At 46.3% G+C, this 25245-nt stretch overlaps 1 protein-coding gene across 2 annotated transcripts; it reads left to right on the forward strand.

The window, feature by feature from the left end:
- Positions 1-1533: 1533 nt before the first annotated feature.
- On the forward strand, positions 1534-24215 carry epc1a (enhancer of polycomb 1a). Of its 2 annotated transcripts, XM_076158037.1 has the most exons (15): positions 1534-1832; positions 2524-2656; positions 11476-11635; positions 13029-13174; positions 13701-13907; positions 14020-14168; positions 15457-15610; positions 16434-16601; positions 16695-16784; positions 17010-17158; positions 18124-18539; positions 20951-21072; positions 21367-21508; positions 21609-22029; positions 22603-24215. In XM_076158037.1, exons 3-15 carry the CDS (start codon positions 11536-11538, stop codon positions 22673-22675), a joined length of 2337 nt encoding a protein of 778 aa, XP_076014152.1. In that variant the 5' UTR covers positions 1534-1832; positions 2524-2656; positions 11476-11535; the 3' UTR covers positions 22676-24215. The 2 variants fall into 2 exon arrangements, with proteins under 2 accessions (XP_076014152.1, XP_076014151.1); XM_076158036.1 differs by lacking the exons at positions 1534-1832; positions 2524-2656 and adding an exon at positions 5731-6197.
- The last annotated feature ends 1030 nt before the right edge of the window (positions 24216-25245 follow it).

Genomic DNA, 25245 nt, shown 5'->3' on the forward strand with positions numbered 1-25245 from the left:
TCCTCCATCAGAATTGTTGTCAGCAGTTGGTCTAACTTGTTTGGCGAGGAGGGGGGAACGGATGTTGTCTTCTTACGCATGCTGCTTTCATCTCAATATGCAACCCTGGACTGTTAGTCTGCAATCCTTCCCTTTCCTCTTTCCTGCATGCTCCACACTAGCAATCCAAACAGCATCTCCACACATAACCTGCTTCTTTTACAAGAAACTGTTTGTGGGATACATACAAAATGAATGCCCTCACAATATTAAACTGCTCAAAAGCTAAATACATAGAGTGTAATATTTTGTTAAGTCAAATGCAAGGGGAATCTCATATATATGCTGACAGTAAGCTTGGATGTGTAACTTGGGTCTCAGAAGGCAAGAGATAGTGAGGTGAGCGCCCTGCATTATTCATTATAATACCAATGATATACAAGGCTATAGATGGGTCACCACTGCCCTCTAGAGTGGGAAGAAGGAAGTGTTTGTCCGCTGGAAATGATGAGGCAGCTTCCCATTCATCTACAGTTCATCTTAGTACCTAGTCATAGAAGATGCTATTTTTGACACAAACACAAAGCCCAGACTCTGGCGTTCCCCGGTGCTTTCACAGCCCAATAGGCGCCTGTGAATTCACTGAAACTGAACAGAGCACTGCAGACTTCACACTTTGCAATACGCTGTACAAGAATAGAGAGTAGAAAGTGCTTGAGTAAGTTGTTTGCCAGTGCATTGGGCTGAAGTAAGCACAGAGTAACAACAGGATGTTCGAATCTAGATTGATATTAGGTTTCTTTTCCCACTTGCTACAGATGGCTGCTGATGACCTTGCTAGGAGAGTTGATTAAGGCAGTATTAATCATGGCCATGACTCCTCCACTCCCAGAGTCTCTAGGAAGGCATGCGTGCAGCTCTAACAGCCAGTGGGTGTTGGGGCGTGGTGGAGCATCATAGAAAACGACTCCATATGCTTCCACGATGCAGCATTCCCTTTCATCGGTGTCTCATAATAAGAAAAGATGTGGGCTGCAAATATCACCGCATCAGCCGATCCCCGCAGAGGCAGATGAAGCAGATGAGGCTGAGGCAGATGAAGCAGATGAGGCAGCCCTGCCCGTGACAAGTGTGTGTGTGTGTGTGTGTGTGTGTGTGTGTGTGTGTGAGAGAGAGAGAGAGAGAGAGAGAGAGAGAGAGAGAGAGAGAGAGAGAGAGAGAGAGAGAGAGAGAGAGAGAGAGAGTGCGCAGGGACAGTGGGTTGGGAGGAGAAGATCAGCCCTGGAGACATTCAGTTATATAACAAGCACTGCAATCATGCTGGAAAAGCTGCTGTGTCTCTCTGTGTGTTGTCCAGTGAGATGGCTGCATTTCTGTCTATGTAGATCTTTTCTTTTTAAATACACATATTGTTATTTTGTCTATTAATAAGTGAAGTATCATGGAGCAGTCAGTAGCTGCTAGTAAAGTAAATGATCTCCAGTATTGTTGTTACTGAGGGTAGGCGGGGACGTGTGTGTGTTCCCTGCAGCTGATTGGTGGAATCTATCCTCCAATCAGAAACCGCCCTCAAAGTGTCTCGCTGGTCAGTTTGGAGATTGTTTTTTTTCGTAACGATAAACTTCGCTCATGTTTAACGCGACAGAGACGAAAGCGTGAACAATCCGCCGCAATTTGCCCGCAAACAAGTGAGTCAGACGCACTTTGACCGCGTTAAAACTGACTGTCGCTTTCCTTCGAGGCGTCCTGAAGGGAGCTAGGCAGCGTTAGCACCAGGCTAGCATGACAACCAGAAGAAGAACTGCCACCACCATCATCATCATCCTCCTCCCTTGTGGCTTCGCTCGCAGCAGGTAAGTTGTATATTCACTCGAGTAAGTTTTCCCTTCGCGGCACTGCAGTATCAGACGTATTTGGTTCGTTTTCGTTGAGGCTAAGTTGGTGACGAGTTAATTTCAAACTGTTGGCAGGCTGTCCGCAAACTGTTAGCCGGCTGCTAAATGGCGCAGAGTCAGGGTAAGTGAGCTAATGGCTAACGTTAGCAGCCTGACAGCTGCTTAGCTTCGGCGTCGCTGTTCCCTGTCTGATATAACAACAACACACGATGGATAAACACGTTAAAAACCCGTCGTAGACTCACGATCCACGCCTGTACTTTCTCGTCGTCAACATTTCTCCACATTATTTCCGCTTGTGCTGTTTCCACGCCGCGTCCTGCTCTGTTTATCTTTCCACCTCTCCAGTTTGTGTTTGCACTTGTGTGCACTCCGTGATGCAGCAACTAAACTTGTCCTATATTACAAAACAGTGCCTGAACGCATCTCTGCCTAAAATGTGCCTTTTGTGTACAATTGTCATCAATCTTGCCTCGTTTGTTCTCCCCTGGGATCGTACATTTGATGATTTAATTTTCAGGGCATAATTGGTGCACATTAGTGAACAGACAAAAATACTGAGACATGGCTCGTGATTTTCCTGGCTTCATATAATGATATTATCTGGTCTGTATTATGTTGTTTTTGTCTTTCAATTCTTTTTTTCCAGGCCTCTGCTGTGCCACACATTAGTAAGCCAGTTACTCCCAAATGGATGATGATTACCGGGTCAGCATCCTGCAGCGTCTGGATCATTCAGTCATGCACAACAAGAGAATCTTCTGTCTCATCCACCCATACAGGTTATTTACATGTCTTACCTTTTATTTGCCTTTATTTAGACATTGTTCACATGTTTCTGTATGCATACACTTTGTGGCTGAGCGTGTACATCTGTGTATCATGCTGGCAGGTAAGGTAGAAGTATACAAACACTTATATGTTGATGATATTGTCACCCAATTCACTCAAAGATATGTCAATATTATGCGCATGGAGAGACTCAGTCCTAATTTGCAAATTGATATACAATTTGGAAGTAAACATTATAATGTCAGGTCACCTAACAACAAATGTCTCAATATTCCACAAGACAGAAACAGGTAATTTCACTTTTTGTGTGGTGGTAAACAATTGCTTTGCAATCTTAATTCAAATATCCTAATCATGTTGATTCTTCCTGAGCATGTACTGTTAAGCTTTAATCTTTTTACTCCAAAGCAATATTGTTGATTTGGAATATGGTATCATCATTGACAAACTCTCAGTAATCAACTTTGCTCGTATTTGCAACAACTATGTCTGGAAATAACAGGTTTAAGGCAGCTGCAGCACCGTGAGCAACAAAAGTGTCAGAACATGTTCCATGTAAGACTTGGGAGACTTCTGATTTCAGTATTTGACATCTTGGACCAAATAAGCAAAAAATATTGCCTGTATTTTCTTAGTCGGCAGGGTATTGATAGCAGAATTGAAGATTTGTGTGTACATCCAGTGAGACATTGTTAAAACCACTACATTACAAGCATTGTAGTGATTGACTGGATCCCCAGTAGAGCTGTTAGGGATCAGCGTGAAGGGTAATTACATGTAAGTACAGGAAAGCATCCAAAATATGTAGATTTTTTAGATAGATGTGCACCACAATCATTTTCTCTTAAGCTTTATAAACCCTGGAAAACAATACATCCGTTGCCATCATGAAAAAACAAAGTGAAATTATGGAGAGTTGGTATAGGCGGTAGACAACAACACAGCCATGGGCCCTTGGGTGTACGTATGCAGATTGGCAGCCAGCGGAGTAAACAAAGTGTGTGAGTGGTGCCGGATATTATGTATTATTATAATTTGAGAACTGGATGAGAGAGTGTTAGATCTCTTCCGCTTAAAATGTATATCTGCAGCGGGAATGGTTATCATGTAGAAAATGTTAGGGTGCTTATGGGATGGATTGTTTACTCTTGACCCCGCCTGATTGTGCCGGAGAGCAGCACTCCCGGCACACTGAGCGGTATAAACAGCTCCACTCTGAAGTGTTTGTCAAAATTTGGTTCGCGTCAGTTGGCTTGATTGCAGAAAATGTGCAAATAATGCCCAAGTTGCAAATAAACTGACTGTGGGGCTTCCAAACATTAATTAGTGCTGGCCCTCATGCTGTCTCAGCCTAATAAAGCCCCTTTGGGAAGTGGCAGAGTGGGATGTTTGCATGAATGAAAATGGAGTCAGCATGGGCAAGTATACTATTTGTATTCCTTCATGTAAGGAGTAAAACCTGCCTGGAGGTAAGGAGACATTTGGATCTACTTTATCGGGTAGATAGACAACCCAATAAAGTAGAAGCTAATTTTAAGTTTGGTGTATTAATGGTTACATTTGTGGTGGTTTGGAGGCCATGTCAGTTTCCCCTTAACTGACAAGTCAGTAAAAGTCATTTTTGAGACCGTGTTCAATGTCATGAGAACAATGCAGTTTTTCTGGATTTGGCAAAAACTATGAATTTGTAGGTAAGGAACCATTCGTGTCATTTACTCTTTGTTTTGCATTAACTGTAATGTGGTATGAGTAATGTCAAAAAGAGGACAACATGGGATTATGCCAAATGTAGGAAACCTTTGTTAACGACAACACTAATATTACCAACTCTCACCTTATAGGACCCTAATTGATTGTAATCTCAGCAAACCCAATCTATAAGCATACATAAATAAACAAACTTCCAATGAGGGCTTAATGATCATTTTGGCTGACTTTGCACACAGCCACAAAAGGCTCAATGCAGTGAATTCCACATGCAAAATGGTGGCTATCCCTCTCAAGTATATCAATTGATCAAAATCTGAAGAAAACAGCCTTTTTCCAAAGATCAGCAGATATTGCAGCCACAGCCTAATCCTTGCTGGAATTATCCTTCAGCAATGGAAGAAGAGCAGAAGTGTATTCATCAGCACGCCACTTTGCTGTTCAGCCAAGGTCTGACAGAAATGGAAAGCAAAGTGTAATATTCGTGTGAATCATCTTGAAAAAAACATTTCCTTAAAATTGTGTCCTCTCTGCCTCTATAATAGCGCTCCCTGTGACTAAGACACTCAGATTTGGTGTGTGAAATTGTAAAATTGTTTATTAAGGAAACCAGAAAATTGATAGATGATTTTTAATAATGTATATGGAGAAGCTTCAATCTAAACTAAGCTGGAAGGAACATCACCACCCAGCAGTTGTCCCAAGAAGTTGTGACCCGATGTCTGAACTGGGCTCCATTTTCACTTGTTGTTTGTGAATGCATATCAATCACTTTTTTGTCAAATAACTTTTTATGGCAGATAATGTGAACCGTCAGGACTAAAAGTTGGGATCTGAGCAGAAAACCTGATTTGATTATTTAGGCTTTTAATGTGAACAAAAAAACAATGTAGTGATCAAGGTGGAGCATTGTTGTGTCGTTTTTGTTCCACGTGGTGGCGTTATTTACAAAAGAATTCATTTTAACACGGAAAATAAAATAAAAATGTGTTATTTATTTGAATCCAAATGATAAGTTTGGAACTCTGTACTTAAGATTCACATTTTACATTGTAAAATGAGGAAAACCTGTTAATCTCGTCGCCTGCACTTGGAAGCGGGTTATACGATATAAACTATTTTTTGAAGTGTGATTAAAATGGCGTTACCTTGTTGAATATGTTATTAAGCGTTTGCATATAGAGCATTTAGATTAGGGATGTTTTGGTTCATCGGCGTGATTTTGGCGTCTGACGGGGGGAGAACATCCCAAATATGAAGTTCACATCCTCCCATCAGCATCCAGCTTCTCTCCCCCCTCCTCCCCGGGACCCCACGGGCCTCCGGAGCGCGCACGCGTGCGGAGCTGCGTGGGAATGGCTGTTCGTGTGATGGGGGGCTGGGCCGCGAGGAGCGAGCGGAGAGCTGCATGAGTTTGTAATGTCCGCCATGTTGGCCATGGCGTATTGAGCCGGGAGGAACAGCGGAGCCCAGGAAAAAAAGAGACCGACCGAGAGCGACCGAGACCCGGGCCTGCCCGGCTCTGCTCGCGCTGCTACGGACCTACACCCGCTCTTTATCGACAGATTGACTCGCAGAGACCGTCACAGATTCCTCCATGAGAACTCGAGGCAGAACTGCTGTTATTCCGAGCAGATCGAGTAGATTTATGCTGCATCTTAGAATATAAAAATGAGTAAATTGTCGTTTCGGGCGCGGGCGCTGGATGCTAGTAAGCCTCTACCCGTCTTCCGCTGCGAGGATTTGCCTGATCTGCACGAATATGCCTCCATCAACCGCGCAGTGCCGCAGATGCCAACCGGGATGGAAAAAGAGGAGGAATCGGTATGTTTTGTGATTTTGCACTGATCATTCGGGCTGTGTTTTCATGCGAAGGGGCGCCGCTCTGCTGCCTGCGCAAGCTTGTGCAAAATGGCCGCCATATTACTTTGTCGTGCACACGACGGAGCTCGACGAATACTCAATATTACGGCTTCGTGGTTCCATGGGTGGTTTTGTAAGAGTGTAGCGATTTAATATTCGTTACATAAGCCGTGTTGTGACAATACGTTTCGCTTGAAATTGCACCTCCAAGCACAAAGAAGTCACGTGACTCGTATCTCTTCCTCCATTTTGTTGACTTTCTCTTTGGTAAAGGATGGGCATTGGACACGGCGCAGTTGCTCTGAGTGAACGCCGGGAGGAGACAGTGAGTCCCGCTTGTTTGACAGCTGGGTGTTCGGTGTTGACAGCTCCTGCACGGCCATGTGTGCTGCACACTGGCCGCGTTTGGCTTAGCCTGTTTGGCAAGGACGTCTGAAATATTTTTCCCAGATCTGTTTTGTTTATTCACACTCCAGGGTTGTACAATCGCCCGAAGTTGCAGCTTGTTGTGTTGTGTTTTGGCATATTGTTAAACCAGAAGTTGCTCCATTGTGTCTAGCATCACAGCAGTCCTTGGCTTTGTGGTGTGAGTTTATTGGACTCTTTAGGCAAGAATCTGTTTTCTGTGACAGCATTTATTTAATTTATTGTATGGTTTTAGTGCCAGTACGTGCATCGAATTACAACATGTCATAGTGCACAAATGGTACACGTTGTAGCACAGTCATGGTTCTTTGAGCATGTGGTTTGTAAACGGAAGTTGGGTGGGTGTGAATTTACTTTGTACCATCTACAGATGCCGGTGCAGAGAATTCTGCCACTCAATTCTCAACTGTCGTGCTATGTTTGGTTGTAGCTTCACCGCCATTATCGTGAAGTAGCGATGTAGTAATCTGGGAAGCTGCCATCTACTATAGACACAAGTAATGATATCCACTGAGTGTTGCATTGATTCAACAGGGTGACAAGTGAGGTGGATTTTAGTGGGACCAGGCCTGTTGGTACAAAGGACTTTGCCTGTTCTATTTGGATTTTTATGGTTTAAGTTTTGCTGTAGATGTTAGGTTACTATTACTCAACAAAATCCGTTCAGTGGTGAATTTAGTCCTAGACCAGAGGAAAAGTCGTTACATCAAACACATGGATGCAGACATTGAAAGGTTAAACTGGTTATACTGCAGAGTTATCATGTCCATAAATCAACAATGCCAAGCAAGACTCGCCTGTTTTAGATGATCTGAAAGATCTGAGATGAAAAAACCTGAAGAGCGAGATATATCACGACACTAAAATGCATCACACATTGAACCAGTAGATTAATGTCACTGTAGTATCAAATTGGAATGATTCTTCCTATTCCCGGCCTTATATGGCACAGTAATAAATATAGTTCATTGCCTGTCAACAGATTTGTTAAATCCAAGTAACTAACCAAGTTGCAGTTTGCTTTTCAAATATCAACACATGCAAATCAGTGTTTCTTTGCTTCAGATTCATCTATAACCTTGCCAACACTTGTTAATGGATATACAAACTCACCTCCCATGTTTACCTTTTATCGTTACCTCAGGCGTATATCACATTTGCTAGATTGACGTGATGTGATGTGAATGTCACATTTGTCAGGCGGACAGTCAATCAGGCAGCGGCTAATGTATCGGCTCGTCTTAACGTCCCCTCCTGACCTGAATTCTCATCAGTCACCTCATCAGCAGCCGAGCCCCTCTGTGTTGTGGAGAAGCCTCGGCAGACACCAACACAAGGAAGGCACAGATGGGGCCGCAGAGTCAGCAGAAACCCTGCCCCCGTATCAGCCTTCCCCGACCTACTGTGTATACACACACACTCACACACACATACTCGCGCCCAGCAGCATTACATAACAAAGTGACAGAAGAGATAAAGAGGGCAGTTTTACTACAAGGTTGTGTGTGTGCGCGGCTTAGCTCCCTGACCTACATCCTGACCAGAAACAATGACCCGACTGAGTGACCACATGCTGGCCTCTAGAGTAACGTCAATAAAGGCCTGAGTGATCCTGCACTGTGGTTTGCCCCAGTATTGATTACACTCTAAATTAAGCTACTATTAACTACTCCGCTTTCTCATGTTGTAGATGGTTTAAAACGTCAATATGCAGCTGCTGTCATGTAAAGAACTCGCACTCACTGTTTGTTTTGTTATTTCGCTGTATGCAGAGATATGCTCTGTGGATTTTCGGTAGGCGTGTGCGTCTTATCTCACTGAGCAGATCGCCTTCCTGAAGACTCCGTCGCCTTCCCCCGGTCGGCGTGAGCTGGAAACACCTGCTGGAGGCCACACTTATGTTGCCATGGCAACTTTTATTGGAGTCATATTTTTCTAGGGAACATTTAATAGAGGGAACGTGTGGCGCTGTGAGGAATAGATTTCTGTTTGTCACTGCACAGTCTGCATCTGCAGCTCTGTGGATTCTCTACAATCCCAAAGCATTCAGTGTGACGAACTAGAGAGTTGATCATTTATCATCTCATTCTTATTAATTTGAAGTGTCAATCAGTTTGAAGAGACCAACATTTAGACGATTGCAATTGTTTGCAGTCGGAATTAACAGCAATGCAGTTATGTCAGAGACGCGTCATCTTAGATAGCGATTAAAACGACAGTTGCAAGAGATCCTAGAATAACCTTGCTACACACAATGGCCCTTTATCCCCGCTCCCCATATTCCTCAGCAGAGGAAATCCCTGGCAGTGAGCTGTGGTTTTGCGTGTCACCACTGTGAAAGATCAGGAAATCTTTAGGTCAGAGGCGGCTCAGTGTAGCTGGCTGCAGTCTGCTGAGGTGAAATCCACCAGAGAAGCACGCAAAGGCAGGTCTGGCTCAAGCTCAGGTCTAATTGGTTCCTCGTGTGCGCTCTGTACGCAGGGTTCTTTGCTGACGGTGCTCAGGGTTCATAGCCATGTCAAGAGAGTGTGTGGTTTCCTGCCGGGGTCCCTGGGTGGTGATTTTGAGGAAATGCACGACAAGTTAGATGAAAGCACACATCCCATGCTCGGGTTCATAGAACTGAGGAACTTACACTCAACTGTCAAACCTGAAATGCTATTCACCATCATTGGTTGGGCTGTTTGTTGTTGCAACACTGACTAAACACGCTGCGGTTTCGAGCGACTAACTTCCTCATAGAACTACCGTAACGATTCGGTGTTTGAATGTACCCAAATTGCAATTATAATGTTGGGTTTGAGAAACTGAGCCACACTAATCCAGTTGCCTCCTCACTCTGGATCATGTGGGTGATCACAGGCTGTGCTTGGCTGCGTCTCCATTACACTCCTGTGAAGTGTGTGGCACCTGATTGAATGGCTTGATTTCTGATTGGTCGCCCTTGTTGCTGTGGCAGTCAGTCAGTCAAACCAACTGCACCTTGTTTTTGGCCCTTCAATCCAGTGTAGACTCAAATTGCCGCCTCAAGTCAGTGACTTGGGGAAAGGTCTTTGTGTTTGTTCATGGTACCTGTGTCGGTGAGTAAATAATGAATGCAAATACAAACAGCTACATGTTCAGTGGCTGACATTTTGCATATTGGCCCGTCCTGCTGCTCTCCTCTCACGTTTCTTCCTCCACCGGTCTGGTGGAGACGGGGCCCTGTGGAGAACATATACAATGGCTCGGCTTGTTGATAAGCTTACCAGAGGCAGATGGTTCAGCTCTGGACACATGCTGTGCCCTCGCATGCCAGCGAACAGCTCTCGTGATTATCCTGCTACTCCCCGTCAACTGCGCCGGGTTACACCGGGAAGTCCCACTCCACTGTACTGCAATGTTAGAGGGTTTAGACATTCAAACTTTACAGAAGTAGGTGTAAATGATCCAGCCGGGCATACGAGGTCTGGGGGAAAACATGTAGGAGCCCCGATGAAAGACTTGTTAAGCGGCGGGATGGGCCCCAGTCAGTTATCCTGGATTTGCCATCTGTTGCATCACGAATGGAGCCTCCAGGCAGCGAGCACCACAGAGCGAGAACAAACTGTGTATAAAGCAACACCAGTCGCATCACATTACATCATGCTACACCCGGTCCAGCCCACATTGGTACTCCCTCAGTAGTAGTCTGTGATCTCAGTGTTATAAGAGTCAAATATTGATGTTGGTGTGGGACAAAAATCCTCTCTCGAATAACTCCGTGGCGAATGTTTTGTTGTTTTGAGTTGCATGGGCGACGCCATGATATGAGGATGTTCTTCTGTAGAATATGAGCTTGATTTTTGGCCCCTGTTACTTCCTGCAGCTCTTCACTTGAACCCCTTCACTGTGCTAGCTTCTGCTTTTATCTTTTCTCCCTCTGTAGTATTTAAAGAGTTCCAATACACTCCTGTGAATGCACTTAGAGGCGTCTTTTGGTACTTTTTGTTGGCAGCCATTTTGACGAGCACACACCCCCTCTCAGCGATCGGCTCATGGAAAAGTTATTAGTGTGATGACATAGCATAAAGTGTTTGTTGCGCTATCGGAGCTGCAGTAAAGTTACCGTCAGACAAAGCAGATCAGCCTGTCGGGTTCCTGTTAGGAGGAAGTGAAAACTCAAGTATGAGTCTGTATCACTGCGCTGTGAAACCGCAGGGATCTGAGCGGAGCGTTTCCTTTCCAAATTCACTTTCTATCTACCACATGTGGAGCTTATCAGCGCGCCGTCACGTCTGGCTGTGCTCCAGGCCGGCCCATAATAGGGCTCGTCAGCGTCCTAATCCCCGGCTTTGGGAGTGCGGCGGGCGATGCGTGCGATCACAACACGGCAGCGGGACAGTGGATGTGCAGCACAGGGAGCTGAATGAGTTAAGGCCCCCAGAGTGGCGGCTAGGAAATGAAACATGTTCCCTCAGTCATCGAGAACGGATGTGATGTGTACAGTCACAGCATAGTGTGCGTTTTGCCAGTAGTGACAAATAAATGAGAAGTAATTCAGAGAAAACATTTGGGATAAAGTATTGCAGTAGAGTTTGGAGGACGTCCACTGTGGCGTTCATACATTTATAACATTCCTGTAGACATGGAAATCCTGGAAACGTGAGACAGATTGTCTTTTCCAGCATTGAAATGTCATGGAAACTGTTCTGTTTGCCCCTGCGTACGTTTCTATGAAAGTGCCTTTTCATTTGTGGGTGGTTAACCTGGTTTTAGCTTTTAAGGAAACGACTCGACTGGCTGCTCGAGTCCCCTGAACGTGTCCTGATCACTTTTCCTTGTCTTCCTGCAGGAGCACCATCTCCAGAGGGCCATCTCAGCACAGCAGGTGTACGGCGAGAAGCGGGACAACATGGTCATTCCCGTTCCCGAGGGGGAGTGCAACATCACGCACTACGAGTCCCTCTACCCCGGGGAGTTCAAGATGCCAAAGCAGCTTATTCACATACAGCGTGAGTAGCAGCGCCGCCCTCACTGCCTTCATCTCCTTCGGCTCTGTGATGATGATGATGATGATGTTGATGATGTGGCGTCAAATGAGTTCAAATGGAACGAGTAAAGAAATGCATTTCCCTTGTAGATCAGTGAGACCAGCGTCTGAATGATGTAAAGCACCGTCTGTATTGAGTCGTTTTTACTCAGTAATATTACAGATTTCATGCATGAAGGAGACTTGTGCTCGCCTGCCTCGACACGAGCAGTGTGTCAGAGTGCGATTGTTGTGTGTCCCCGGGGGGTCTGACAGCAGATGTGTGATGTGGAACCTGTCTCTGCGTCTGCAAGTGTTGCTTTAAACTCGCTACGTGACACAGATTCAGATTCCGGGGGGGTTAGTGGAGGTTATCAGAGCAGAGAAGGCAGAAAGAAATGTAGTGCGTTACTGTATGCACGGGATTAGAACCGAGATCTAACACTGCATTTGGCTTTGGTTGATTCTTCACACAGCTTTGTTGTTCATTCCCCCCCCTTCAACACACCCCTACCCGCATCCTGTTTGAGAGGCACTGGTGTGTATTCTGTTTGCGTCTGTGTTAGATCGCTCACGTCTTCATATCGTGCGATTCCTGCTAAACAAACAGCTGGTGTCACGCTGGGTTCACTGTGTTTTCCAGCCGTCGTCGGGCACAGAGCAAATTCCGTTTGTTTGGATTGTGTTGTGCCGTGTTTGGATGAGCAAAGGTGTCGTGTTTTTAGATTTTTCCAACACAACTCAGCAGCAGCAGGAGAGGTTTTACACCAAATACACAATGTTGGCTGCGACAGGTTCAAGTGTCGAGGTGTGTGAGGTGTAGATTGTAACAGTGGAGTATCAACAAATCACGACAATTAAGGGATCACATAGTAGAGCTTCTTTACCACTGGACCAAAGGAATGAGTTGTCTGGAGTATTTACACACTGGAAGTAGTTACTTTGCAAACTGAGTTTGAGCAAGTATCTGGAAATTGTTATTTTCAATATAGCAGTTAGAGAGCTATTTTGTTTTGGTGGCATACCAAGCGCAAGCACAGCAATTTATCATGATAAGGTGTGTTTATTTTGTGGAAAATTGGGACCGGAGTGGAATAGTTTGGCAGGACACCGGGTCCTAAAGTCAGCTTTAATGCTTCTCTTTGGGCTTTTTTAGCTCCGACATGCAGAAAGGCTCTGCAGCTGAAACTCCTCATATGAATTCAGCGAGTTTGTTCCTGCAATAAAAGCCAAAGCTATTCTGCTGCACGTCTGTAGGAGAACCCTGATAATTGATCATTCAGATTCCCCCCTCGCCGTGTTTGAAATGATGCTCTGTTAAGAAACTCCCGCTCCCCGTGCAACTTACGCATGCTGGGCCCCGTCTCATCCCGCAGCTTTCAGTTTGGACACGGAGCAGCCAGACTACGACCTGGATTCGGAGGACGACACGTTTGTGAATAAGCTGAAGAAGAAAATGGAAATCACTGCCCTGCAGTTTGAAGAGATGATCGACCGGCTGGAGAAAGGCAGTGGACAGCAGGTATGTGTCACCATGCGTGGGAGAAGAGGCACATATTTGTTTATGTAAAGCATGACAAACAAATCAGTCGGTGCTGTCTGGTCAGTTTAATTATGTAGTGCCCGTAAGTGACTTGGATCATTTCCCTGTATAAGTAGTCCAATTCCAATGGAAATAGCAATGTGGCTACATGTGAAGCTGCACTGTATTTAGATATGCAATGGTGTGCAGAGCTCCAAATGATGGCAGTGGTGCTCAGCCTGCAGGGTGCTGATGTAATTACGGAGATCCTACAGGAGCTCATTAGGAAGCCAATCGCTCTAAAACACAGCGTGTTCTGCCCAAAGAGATTTTAAGATGCATCTCGCAGCAGAACCTCAAAAAAAACATGAGGCTGTGTGAAGCAAACACACTGCGGTAAAGTGTGTTTTAGGTTAGACAGCGGTGAAATCCATTAATTCGATGCGATTTCATCATCTTTGAAACAAGTTTATCACCTAAAAGCCCAGGCTTTGCACTGACATCGTCTCCACACATTGCTCCGTAGCTCGTCAGTCTTCAGGAGGCCAAACTGCTGTTGAAGGAGGACGACGAGCTGATCCGGGAGGTCTTTGACTACTGGAGCCGGAAGAGGAAAGTCAGCAAGGGCGGATGCCTCCTCGCCAACGTCAAGCAGGAGAAGAGGGACGGCTCCAGCACCAGCGACCCCTATGTGGCCTTTCGACGGCGGACAGAGAAGATGCAGACCCGGAAGGTCGGTTGTTAAGTCAATCTAAGAGTTGAATCAACTGAAATCTGGCAATCTTGTAGAATGGAATGTATGTAGGGTCTGGTGCATTTTCACAACATCTTCAATCCATTTGCAGAATCGAAAGAATGACGAGGCCTCATACGAGAAGATGCTGAAGCTGCGCAGGGACCTGAGCCGAGCCGTCACCATCCTGGAGATGATCAAGAGGAGGGAGAAAAGCAAGAGGGAGTTGCTGCACCTCACGCTGGAGATCGTGGAGAAGAGGTGAGAAACTCAAGCATGTGAAAGTCGCGTTAGAGGCCATGAAGTGCAGGAAAGCACTACCAACCAGCCACTCGTTAGGCAGCTCTGGGGATCTAGATATAGCGGTGATGAAATGCCCCGTCTGGCTGATGGGATGACACGGAGTGTTTTTGTTTTGCAGTTGACATCAGCAGTTTCATGCAAAACATAGGCGTTTTAAAATGTTAAATAAATAAATAAGTCTGGCTTTTCTCTTCCTGCAGTATCGAGCTCCAAAGTCTGGAGGGACTGGACTCGATCCAGTAGCACGTTATGTTTTGAAAGTACATGTTTACAGCAAGTTTTGCATTTGCTCCGTTGATTTCTGTAAAGTGATTTCCCTCTGATTTACATTGAACGTGTCATCCTTCTGTCAGCACTTACTCAGTTCTTGTGTAACCACGTACGTTTCTGTCGTCATACTGGCATCCAAAGTAGAAGGAAAGAGAGCTTCGGTGACCTCAGGGTGGATTGCTTGTGTTAATTGGGGTCACGGTTGTGTACAATACGCGACACACATTATGTTCAGTAGTGCTGTGAACCAATCGGCTAAAGTGACTCATCCGAGGTCTCTTCCTCAGGCTGGAGTTCATCTTGAACACTGGGCCATAGGTTTGTGTTATTTTGCGTTTTAAAAATTTGTCTCTTTCCCAACTCCACTTTTGAGTTGTTATTTTCCCCAGCGGCGCCTTTGCAATCCATCTAAACATGACATCTGCCCGGAATGAATTTCCTCTGAAAGTAGCTGTCAGTGTGAGCTTAAATTGGACGCTTCTCCTTGAAGTGCTTTTGATTTGTAGTGACATTTCAATTTCCTCTTGTTATCCCGGCCTGCTTTCTGCCCGCGCATCGCCGCCGCCGCCGCCGCTCACTCCCACAGTGGACCACTTCATTCTCAGTCGATGGCCTCCATGCTCCACTTCATGATATTATTCCATAGCAGAAGGCCCAGGTGTGCCGCTCGGCGTATCTAATCTGCTGTCACATGTGTCGGCCCGTGTCCATGTAATGAATACGTCGGTAATGAAAACCCAGCACCAATCAGAAATCATCATAATTATGCGAAAATGAAATATTGCCTTTGATCGAGTGTTTCTGATATTAAAGGAGCGTACTGAGTGATGTTCATTGGGTTTGGATTTCTGCAGGCCCACCATTACAGGCTAATGTAGTTGTAACTGTGCTGTAAAGATGTATCGCTGGGAATTTATTGCACTTTCTCAAAACAAACCTCTCTCTCTCTCTCTCTCTCTCTCCCTCCGTCCACCAGGAATGTGATGCCAGATTACGGCAGCGAGGTGATGGCCGAGGCGTTGGCTCAGCGAGCTCTGGTGAAGCCCGTCTACACCATCCCCATCATTCCCCTGTCCAGCAGTAACCAGTACAGACACCAGGACCACTTGGACATGAAGGACTACAAGAAAGTAAGGCCCCATTCTGCACATGGATGAGACAGAAGTACCAAAGAACACAGATAGCAGTAGTAGTTGGCAATGTAGTTGGTCACACATTTGTCATAATCCACCAGTAAAGTTACAGAAGCACTCGCCGTGTCTCTCCCGCTCATGCCGGTTCTTACGTCACCGAGGTGGTTGACTTGACAATTTATGTGCTGACTCCTTCAAACTGAAAATAATGCAATATTGGCTAGAGCGGCCGTATGTTTCAATGATGTAGCACTTCATTACGCAGCACCGTCGTGACCTCGGTGTCACCTCTACTCATTACCTCTTCATTAGCTCCTTCCCCCTCTCCTCTTCCCTTCCTGTCCTCCCCCCCCCCCCTCTTTCCCTCTACCAGCTGGTTGATTCCTCCCCTTTGTTTATGGATCCGTATTTGTGGCGCTCACCCTGTCCCCCCCCCCCCCCCCCTTCTTGCTACAACCTCCATTCTCCCCATTGATGTAACGCACACGTCTCCACTGTAGGCTCCCTGCTCCTCTACGGCTTTGTCCCCTTCAGCTAAGGTCTGAATGGGAGTTGACTAATCCCAGTGGAGTTGGAGTGTGTTCAGTCTGGTCCCACTGGGCTGTAGTAGTGCGGGGTGGATTGAGCCGGGGGGAGGGGAGCCATCTGGCTCGGCGGCGGCATCTGGCACGTGCCTCCATCTGCATATCAATGCCCTTTTACTCGGGCTTGTTTCTAAACATACTCTCAACACCAACCAAACAATGTGGCGCTCGCTGCGCATCCTCAGACATTTCTGATGACGGAAACGTAACACTCCCTCGCTTTTCCTCCCCCACAGCCGGAGAAGACGGAGGCGGTCCGAACCAAAATTTCCAAAAGGAAATATGAGAAGAAGCCAAAGGCCCCCCCTGTGTCGGGGCCGCAACATTCAGGGCCCTCGGTGTTCAATCCAAAGGACCTCAACCAGTACGATTTCCCCAGCTCAGACGAAGAACCGTTCTCACAGGTACGTCGGCTCTGACCAAGATGGCCGCTATGATTGAAAAACGGCGACTGTGGCACATCAGGGTCCCTCACTGAGGCTGTTTGTTTTGTGTAGATCCATTCAGGTTCCTCCGAGGCAGAGGAGGAGAATGACCCAGATGGCTGCTATGCGTTCAGGAGGAAGGCCGGCTGTCAGTACTACGCTGTGAGTGCCCTCCTGTGCCTCCCTCGCTTCTGTTTATAGCCCTCGCAGCAGGTTTGCCCGTCTGGCTGCCCTCGCCGTCTCCCACATTTCACAGGACAGATCGATGCAATAAAGAAGCCTCCCTTATCCCTCCCTGCGCACTCCATTTCTGTATCTGATATACAGTAATCTTGCCTCTATTTTTAGCTTCGTCCATTTATTTGTTTTTGTCCCCGTGTCCTCCAGAATCGCCCAGATCAGAGCGGCAACTGGCCCTGGATGAGCCCGTCAGAGGGCGGACGGGGCGACCCACGCTTCCGCTACTGTCTGACCTCGCTGAACGTGCCCAGACGCTGCGTCGGCTTGGCTCGCCGCCGCGTCGGCAGAGGGGGCAGGTGAGTTCACGCTCATCTGTGATTTCAGGATTCAACAGCAGGCACACGGGCAAAGTGGAGGTGGAGGTTTTCTAGGTCTAGAAAATGAAAAATATCCACCTCGTGAGAACCGTACATCAGCTGTCTCAGTGGTTGACCAGGATCATAAAATTCTCATTATGCTGTTGTTAGTTCTTCAGTCCTATTTCATTTCTGTGGTTGATAAGATTATTGTCCAGCTACAATCGCAGTGAGGAAGCATCCAGTTCTACAGACTGGCTTGGAAAACAGTTATAGTCTGAGGGGAAAAGTAGAACTTGGTAATTAAATGTGTGTAGGAACGCAGCCAGCAGCCAGGACTGAGAACAGGAGAGTCAGCCAAAGAGACGGCTGGAGCTGCTGAAGGGTGGTTACCATAGTAGCGCTGTTGGCGTGCAACCAGCTATCGTTTGGCGCTCTCGCAGTGGAGCCGTCAAAATGTTTTTAACACGAGAGCGCCAGTTCTCAAGTAAGAAAACTGGGCTCTAACTGATGTAACAACAGGGAAGAAGTGCTGTGGAGGAGACAAACTGGGTCAGCAGACAGTTTCTACTCCACAGATGCAGAAGAGATTAGCAACGTTCTCCGTACGTTCTCCCAAAATCAACCTTATCAGCCGGCCCGACAGAGATAAAAGCTTTAATCTCAGTGCTTCTCCACAACATGATTTCATTTTCGGGAGATGTTAGAAATGTGGAGTTCAGGCTGGGTTTTCCATTACATAAGTGTACGGTTCTGAGTGTGGGCAAGGCACCCAACTATATTTGGTCCTGGCTCACTGGATGTAGTAATTACATAGCTGGTGTGTGAGCTTGTACGATGCTCGAGCGATAAACCCGTGTGTGTCTGATGATGACGTGCCCTGTGTGCCAAAAGATTGTAATAAAATGTATTTGTTCTTTTAGATAATCAGGCTTTTAATCATCATGTCTTTGGTCTGGTCTCAGGGTTTTGTTGGACAGAGCGCACACGGACATAGACAACGTCTTTCAGAGCCTGGACTCCGAGCCCCAACCACTCACCTCGCCGCTTCCAAGCTCTCCACTCCGCAACTCCAACACCAGTACCTCAGAAACCAATACCTCGGATCCCACCAGCTCCTCCCGTCCTCCGCCCTCCTCCTCCTCGGCCCCGTCTCCATCGCCAACATCCGTGGACCTCAATCGGATTCTTTTGAACATTAAAACTTGCCGCTGGAGGCATTTCAGACCACGGACGCTATCCAGTCACCCCTTGGGGGGAGGGGACTTGTCTCGCAGAGGATTTAGGGTATTTAGCCGGAGCGTGTCAGGACTATCCCGGAACCCGGCCGGAGGAGCCAGTACCCAGAACCGAACTGGCCCGCCCCCCGCCCCCGTCAATTGTAAGTCAGCAGCCTCCTTCACTGTACTTTAGAGCTTTACTTTGATCTTAACACCAGTTTGTGTTGTTAGATATTTATGTAGTTCATTTAGGGTCACACCTTCATGCACTGGTTTGTAAACAGAGGCGTCGCTTTTAAGAAGTTGTTCTTTAAGTTTGTCAGTTGTTGCTGTGGGGGTAAATTTGATGGATCATGATCTGGTCCTCCTCTCTGGAGATTGTAAGGAGATGAACTAGCACAGAACACAGGCTGAATGAAGGCAAACGTCTGGCAGAAACAGAACAAATATAGCTGCTGCAGGAAGTTGTCGACATCCATCTGGAACCTGGAAACTTTTTTTCTCGCCGGGTAGCTTTCTTCATCCCTAGGCTACGTTGCGTGACGGCATCATAAATTTGAGCGTATAGTTTCTCCACAGCTCAGCCAGCTGCCAGGAGCCCTGGCGGGGTCGGCTGCTGGCTTTGACCCCATCAGAGGATTCTCTCTCTCTCTCTCTCTCCTCAGCTCTCTGTGCAGAGATGAATTGGACAGTTGGCTTTATGTGGCGTACACAGGGAGGTGTGTAATAGAAAAAGCTCGCCATGCATGAAATTATGTGAGGTGCCGTTGTTTTATTGATTTTTCCTCCATGTGAACATTTTGATTGGCGCGAATAAGGGCCTCTTTGTTTAGCGAGGATGATGAGACATCTGAATGCGGGATCACTCGGCCTCGGCCCGGGCTCATCTGAATGTGAACCCTGCTCTCCATTTGATAACACATTGATTCTCGCTCCCTTTGGCTTGGGGGAGTTAATTAGACGTGGTCTTGTATAAATAGATTCATGAGTCCAGGTAGCTGTAGAGAGAGAGACCTGTTGCATATTAAAGCCGCACCGGGCTGGTTCAGGAGGAAAAAAAATAGAATCTCAACTGACACCAGCTTCTGCCTCTAACAACCTCATCTGTAGATACACAGAATATTCCGGCAGGACACGAGCCGATATTGTCGGAGTTTCATTTATTTTATGTTGTAATCCTATAGTTTAACACCCTGGTCAGAGTTTTGGGGGCAAATGGCTCCTGGCAGCCACGTTTATGATCTTCTTTAAAGTGACACTAATGAAAATGTTCCAAACGGTCATCAAAGAAAGGCCCGGAGGACGGTATAAAGTCTAAAAATAAGTCAGCGGAATATGTATACGGGGGGATTTGTGTTGGTCCGTATGTTTTTATAACTTGGAAAATAATAAGTAGTTGCTGCCCTGCAGGTTGATGGAGTAATTAAAGTGAATGAGGAGGAAAATATAATTTAATGTATACTTGCATCATGAAGTCTGGAGGAGGACGAGGCGCTGCGTTTGTGTTGGTGTTCCGTCCTTAATGATGGGTGGAGAAAGAAAGCGGGACGTGCAGAGTTTTCCTAACACTTGACTGTCTGGGTGACGCAGACACAGTTTCAGCTTCTCCACCGCTACGACCGGTTTGCTTTTCTGTTTTTGTTTACTTAACCGATTTTAAGTCTTCAGACAAAACTAAAGGCAGCACTTTGAGTCCTCTCCACTTTCTGACATAGCGTGAGTCTTCATTCAGAGCTAACTAGGAGGAAGAGTTGATCTATTGAGGATAGTGTTGTCAGTGTAGATGAGCGTCATGCAGAATCTGTCAGAGGCTGTGAGCTACACTGTAGTTCACTTTTCTCAGGAAGCAGTTGTGTTCTGATCCATTTATTCAAAGCCAAACTACATTTAAACTTTAAAGTATTGCTGACATTCAATGAGTCACTAAAGACAATGGGGGGGGGGGGTTGATGGCCGACCTCTCTGGTTGTCAGGGTAACATAACTCGCTTTCAAGCATGTGCGTCCAGGTACAGGGTTGTTTTTAAAAATAGACCCGAAGCTTTGACGTCACAGATGTCAGCACAGTTTGAGACCAACAATTGAACCTTTCACAACGTCGGAATGGCTCAACTGCAGGTGAAGCAGCATTCTGGGAGCGTTTGGTCCAAGAGTAACTTTTTGTAGCTACTAGAATCTGCTATTAGAGGCTTAATGGATCCCCGTGTTTCACTTACGGTCAACGTTTTTAACTGGCTGGCAACTTTAAAACGTTTTTTAATGATTTGAGTTGAGACTTTTAATGTTCTGTGATGGTCTGAAATGTGTTTTAAAAGCTTCTCACTTCTGGTGGCAGAAAATTGGCTGCAGGAAACACACAGATAAAGGTCAAATTATAAGACGAGAACTGTACAAAATGTGGGTCACATTAGTAGAGCGAGCACAGCTATTAGCCTGCAAAGACTCAAAACAGGGCAGAGTGAATTTCTGAAGCCCGTCTGATCAATTATGTCTCTGGCCAAACAAGGAAACCTCCATAGCAGAAATGTGCAGCGTCCCGTGTCTGACTGGTGTGTCCCCCCGTCTGTCCACAGTGTTCACCGCAGAACAGTACCAGCAGCACCAGGAGCAGCTGGTCCTCATGCAGAAGCAGCAGCTGGAGCAAATCCAACAGCAGCAACAAGCCAACAACTCTGCATCCTCCACCAACGCACAGGTCAGTACACACACACACACACACAGGCATTTGGCTTAAACTGCAGGGAAGTTGCAAAGCTGTCAGTCTGATTCTATAAATATCATTTATATAACTAAAGTGGATGTTGTGTTCAGTAAAAGTCGGTTCACTTGTTCTTGGGAAATGGGTCACATCCTCGTTCCCACGTGCGCCATTAATGCCACTCAGCCACTGTTTGGCTCCAGAAGTGCTGAGCTCACTGCTTCGGCTTCGGGATGGTCGTGCATTTGGCTCAGTCCCACGCAATTTGTCTCTCTGCCGTTTCCGTGTTAGGCGCTGGTGTCCAAGACGTTGGACCAGGCCGGCGCCCAGTTTGCTGCTTCGGCCCTCGTTACCACCGACCAGCTGCTGGCCTTCAAGTCCAAGGAGGAGCTGGTGCTGGCAGGGGGAGTGAACGGGCTCCTGGCAGGCACAGGTCAGTTTGCTCTCTTCACTGATCAAATGATTGAATATGTGAAGTGTTTAGACCAGTTGGCAGTGTCTTTATTTACTCATAATTCTTCTCCTGCCCGCAGGCGTGTTCAAAGGCTTGCACCTCTCCAGCACCGCCTCCACCCTCCACCAGACGAACCAGTCGACACACACTACCACCCCCGCCACCCCCACCTTCCTCCAGCCCTCCTCCAACTCCGCTGCTCCCTCCCCGGCCGCCACCAACTCCGCCCCCACCTCGCTCTCCTCCACCCCTACCGCGGCGCACGCAGCAGCAGCGCTGGGGCTCCTGGGGTGCAGCCCCGCCAATGCCGCCCCCGCCACCACTCAGGTCCTCATCGGGAACAACATCTGTCTGAGCGTGCCGTCGGCCGCCAGCCTGGCCGGACGCCACATCCCCCGGACCCTCGGCAACGTGCCACCCTCTGCCTTAAAGCTGTCCGCCGCCACCAATATTCAGATGCCTAAGGTCTCCGGAGCGTCATCCATGGACATGGGCTCAAGGTGAGACTTGCCTCTAAAGACACACTGAACTACATGTGACTAGAAAGCAACTGCCTGCCTCCCTACTCTGTGTCACACGTGTCATCTGCAGTTACATCACTGCATGTCTCATTCAGGGGCTTCTAGCAGAGAATGTGGGCATTGAAAACGTACCAACCACACTCCAGATCCTCGTTCCTTTGAGCTCTGGAGGTTTCATTTGTATGCATGTACGCATATGTTGGCTTTTGCCGCTTGCGTGCCCCCAGGATGCAAATCTCAGTGTCTGATTTAATGTGTTTCAGCTCTTGGTTTAGGCAGCTGTGTTGGGTTTTTTTTTGCTTTTCTTTGAGTCGTGAACACAGTGATGTCAGGCTGTTTGTTTTATGAAGCTTCATCTGGTTGAGCAATTGCTGGAAGATTCTAAGTGCTATCACAGGAATGAACCGTGTGGGGAACTGAGGTCAGGGACAAAATAACTTGTGTGCAAGATGTTTTGACAAATTGAGTCCTAAGTAATTGTGTTTACAAAAACCTGGAGAAACTGGGGAGCGTGTGCGGCGAGTTTCAAGTTTCCTTTCCTCTCCTCCCCAGGGAAAATCACGACCAAGATAAGCCAGCACTGAACAGTATAGCAGACAACACGGTGGCCATGGAGGTGACGTAGTAGCGGCGCGTTGGAGTCGCTCTTCAGGTGCTGTGCATCGTAGCATCGGGAATGCAAAGGGACAGCAGGACTCTGATGCAGACTGACAGAAGGGCGAGCGTCCACGCCGACCACGGGCGCTCAGTTTGCAATTCTCATCTCTCATACTTTTTAAACCTTTTTTGTTACTGTTAAAAGTAAAGATGGACACCTGTAAATTATGAATATTATCTGTACAGTAACTACATATTTGTAATATCCCTCTTGTATATATGACTTGAATACAGAACTGTCCATTTGTGATGTTTTGCACTTGGGAGTCAAACTTAAAGGAAAAAAAATAAGCCGAGTAACTTGTGGCGAGTGTGAGAGATGTGTGAGTTGTATAGAAGAGTTTTATCACATCCTGTGCATGGTGCGGAGCCTGCTGGTTTTATCTATTTATTGTGCTGTGTTTACAGTTTTTCTTTGTTTTTGGTTTGTTTTTATTTGTACACTGTACCTTTGTTGGTTCCTGTGCTGTAGTAAATGTTAGGTAACTATGGACTCCTGGGTATTTTTGTATATTGTGAACACAAAGCAGGTTCCCCCCCCTATTTTTTATTTTAATTTTATTTTGTAAGTTTTGGTTGTGTTTAGTTTGCTCGGGTCCCTGTGCTTCTCTCTGTGGATCGTTTGGAGATGAGCGGTGACACGCAGACAGAATTGGAGGAAACCAGGAGAACCCAGGGGGAGCTGGAGGATGAAGAGGAGGATGAGGAAGGGGGGCGGCTGCGGTTCCTGCGATCTTCCATTTCCATTGTCCCAAACACAAGTAACAAAACAGGGATGAAGTCTCTTCCCAGAAGCCTTTGCTGCTTCTGATTAAAGCACTATGTTTTTGTGACGTTTTTGGTTTTGTTGTTGGTTTTTGATAAATATCGATGCTGCTTTTGTATTTTTTTGTTTTGATGGGGTTCTCCTCCATTTTCATGCAAAACGGAGGCCCCTTTATTATTTTTTTAACAAATGTTTTTTGTAAAAGAAAAGTTGAGTTATTTTTGTATTTTTTCTTGTGGTGAACTTGATTGTAAGCTTCTCGTTTATTGACGACTTCATTAATTTGTTAATTTGTTACTTGTTCATGCATAGGTGATAAGGGAGGTGAATGGCAGTAATCGCTGTACGTGTTTCATCATTCCAGTTTTAATAACAAAAAATGCTAATTGGGGGGTTTGTTGGGGGGGGGGGGGGGCTGCAGTTTTCTCCTCCCTCGCCCCCTTTTTTTCTTTACGTTCATTTTTCTTTGAAAAAAGAATCTCCAGACGGCTGCAAGGCCAAAAACCACAAGTATTGGGTGCCTTCCTTTGGGGAATTATTTGTACTCTCTTCTGTGAAGAGTTAGGCACAAAGGCAGCATTACTTAGTAGTGCTTCTGCTCTTTGTCTGAATCTGAATGCCCAGTCCAATGGCAGGATTTATCCTTGAGGTTTACTTGTCCCACCTGGAGGCTGAAAAGACTAAAAAAATGTGACCGAACTCTCACTAAAATAAGACAATAAAGCCCAGGGCATTAAATGTGCATCGCTTCAAGTGTGTTTCCTGTGTGCGTTTGTGTGTTTACTCAGCCGACTGTGTGGGGTTAGGCCAGTGGTTCTCGAAGTGGGGGGCGCAACCCTTAGGGGGGGGCGCAGAGCTACTCCAGGACCAGAAAAAGAGCAATATGAATAAGTACCGTTCGCGGAAAATGGATGCGGTGATACTGTCGCTGCAGGAGAATGAGCATCCAGAGCGCCCCCCGTCAGACCGATCAGCAGTCCCGTACTGTTTTATATCGTTTATACCAGTTTTGCGCGCGCGGGCGCCGGGAACGTCATGGACAACACGCCTGATCTATAAAAGGGGGGCGCGAAAGAAGAAGTTTGAAAACCACTGGGTTAGGCCAATCCCTCGTTTGGATGCCTGTTAACCATAGTAGCGCTGTCTCGGGTCATCTGTGTTCCACATATTGACTCAAACGTCCTTGTGGTTTACCAATTATATGAAGAAGACACATTTATGTTATGTAAGCTTTATGTTTTGTATGCTTTAGACATTAATTTATAAATGTGTGGAAACAAACACATTTTCATTTAGGTTTCGAAGTTTGGTCTACATCAAACTCGGGACATTTTGACCAAAGGTTAAAGTTTAAGACAAATGAAACTTCTCTTGATTTCACACTTAAAACTACTATTGCCGTAAATCACATTAAGCCCTGAACACAAACGATTTGATTAATCCTATAGAGGTCATAGATCCTCAAAGATGACTTTTATTCTGCAGTCTCCACTTTAACCATAAACTCAATCCGGCTCCTACAAAGTCTACAAGAGTCTAACAGGTTTTTTTATTCTTTAGAAGATATTTTTTAAATGTGTTTACTTAGAAATTGTCCAACTACAGTTTTGTGTTGTTATGAAACACACAAACACACGTTGCCATTGTTCAGCTAAATATTATTCATGATATAACAAAATCACTCAGCAGACGACATCTGGTCAAGCTGAATCTTTGGGCTGTGTGTTAAACCTGTGGCATGCTTCGTATTACTATAGTGACAAAGAGTTGGT

Source organism: Genypterus blacodes, unplaced genomic scaffold (genome assembly GCF_046128005.1).
Source record: "Genypterus blacodes isolate CSIRO-AG114 ecotype Tasmania unplaced genomic scaffold, CSIRO-AGI_Gbla_v1 ptg000076l_1, whole genome shotgun sequence".
NCBI lineage: Eukaryota > Metazoa > Chordata > Actinopteri > Ophidiiformes > Ophidiidae > Genypterus > Genypterus blacodes.

What these genes read in the sequence shown, in the direction of transcription:
- epc1a (XM_076158036.1), top strand. Translation starts at nt 6,045, where the DNA reads ATGAGTAAATTGTCGTTTCGGGCGCGGGCGCTGGATGCTAGTAAGCCT. An exon ending in AGAAGATGCAGACCCGGAAG is followed by an intron (nt 13,908 to 14,019) that starts GTCGGTTGTTAA and finishes ATCCATTTGCAG; the next exon opens with AATCGAAAGAATGACGAGGC. An exon ending in CGCGTCGGCAGAGGGGGCAG is followed by an intron (nt 17,159 to 18,123) that starts GTGAGTTCACGC and finishes GTCTGGTCTCAG; the next exon opens with GGTTTTGTTGGACAGAGCGC.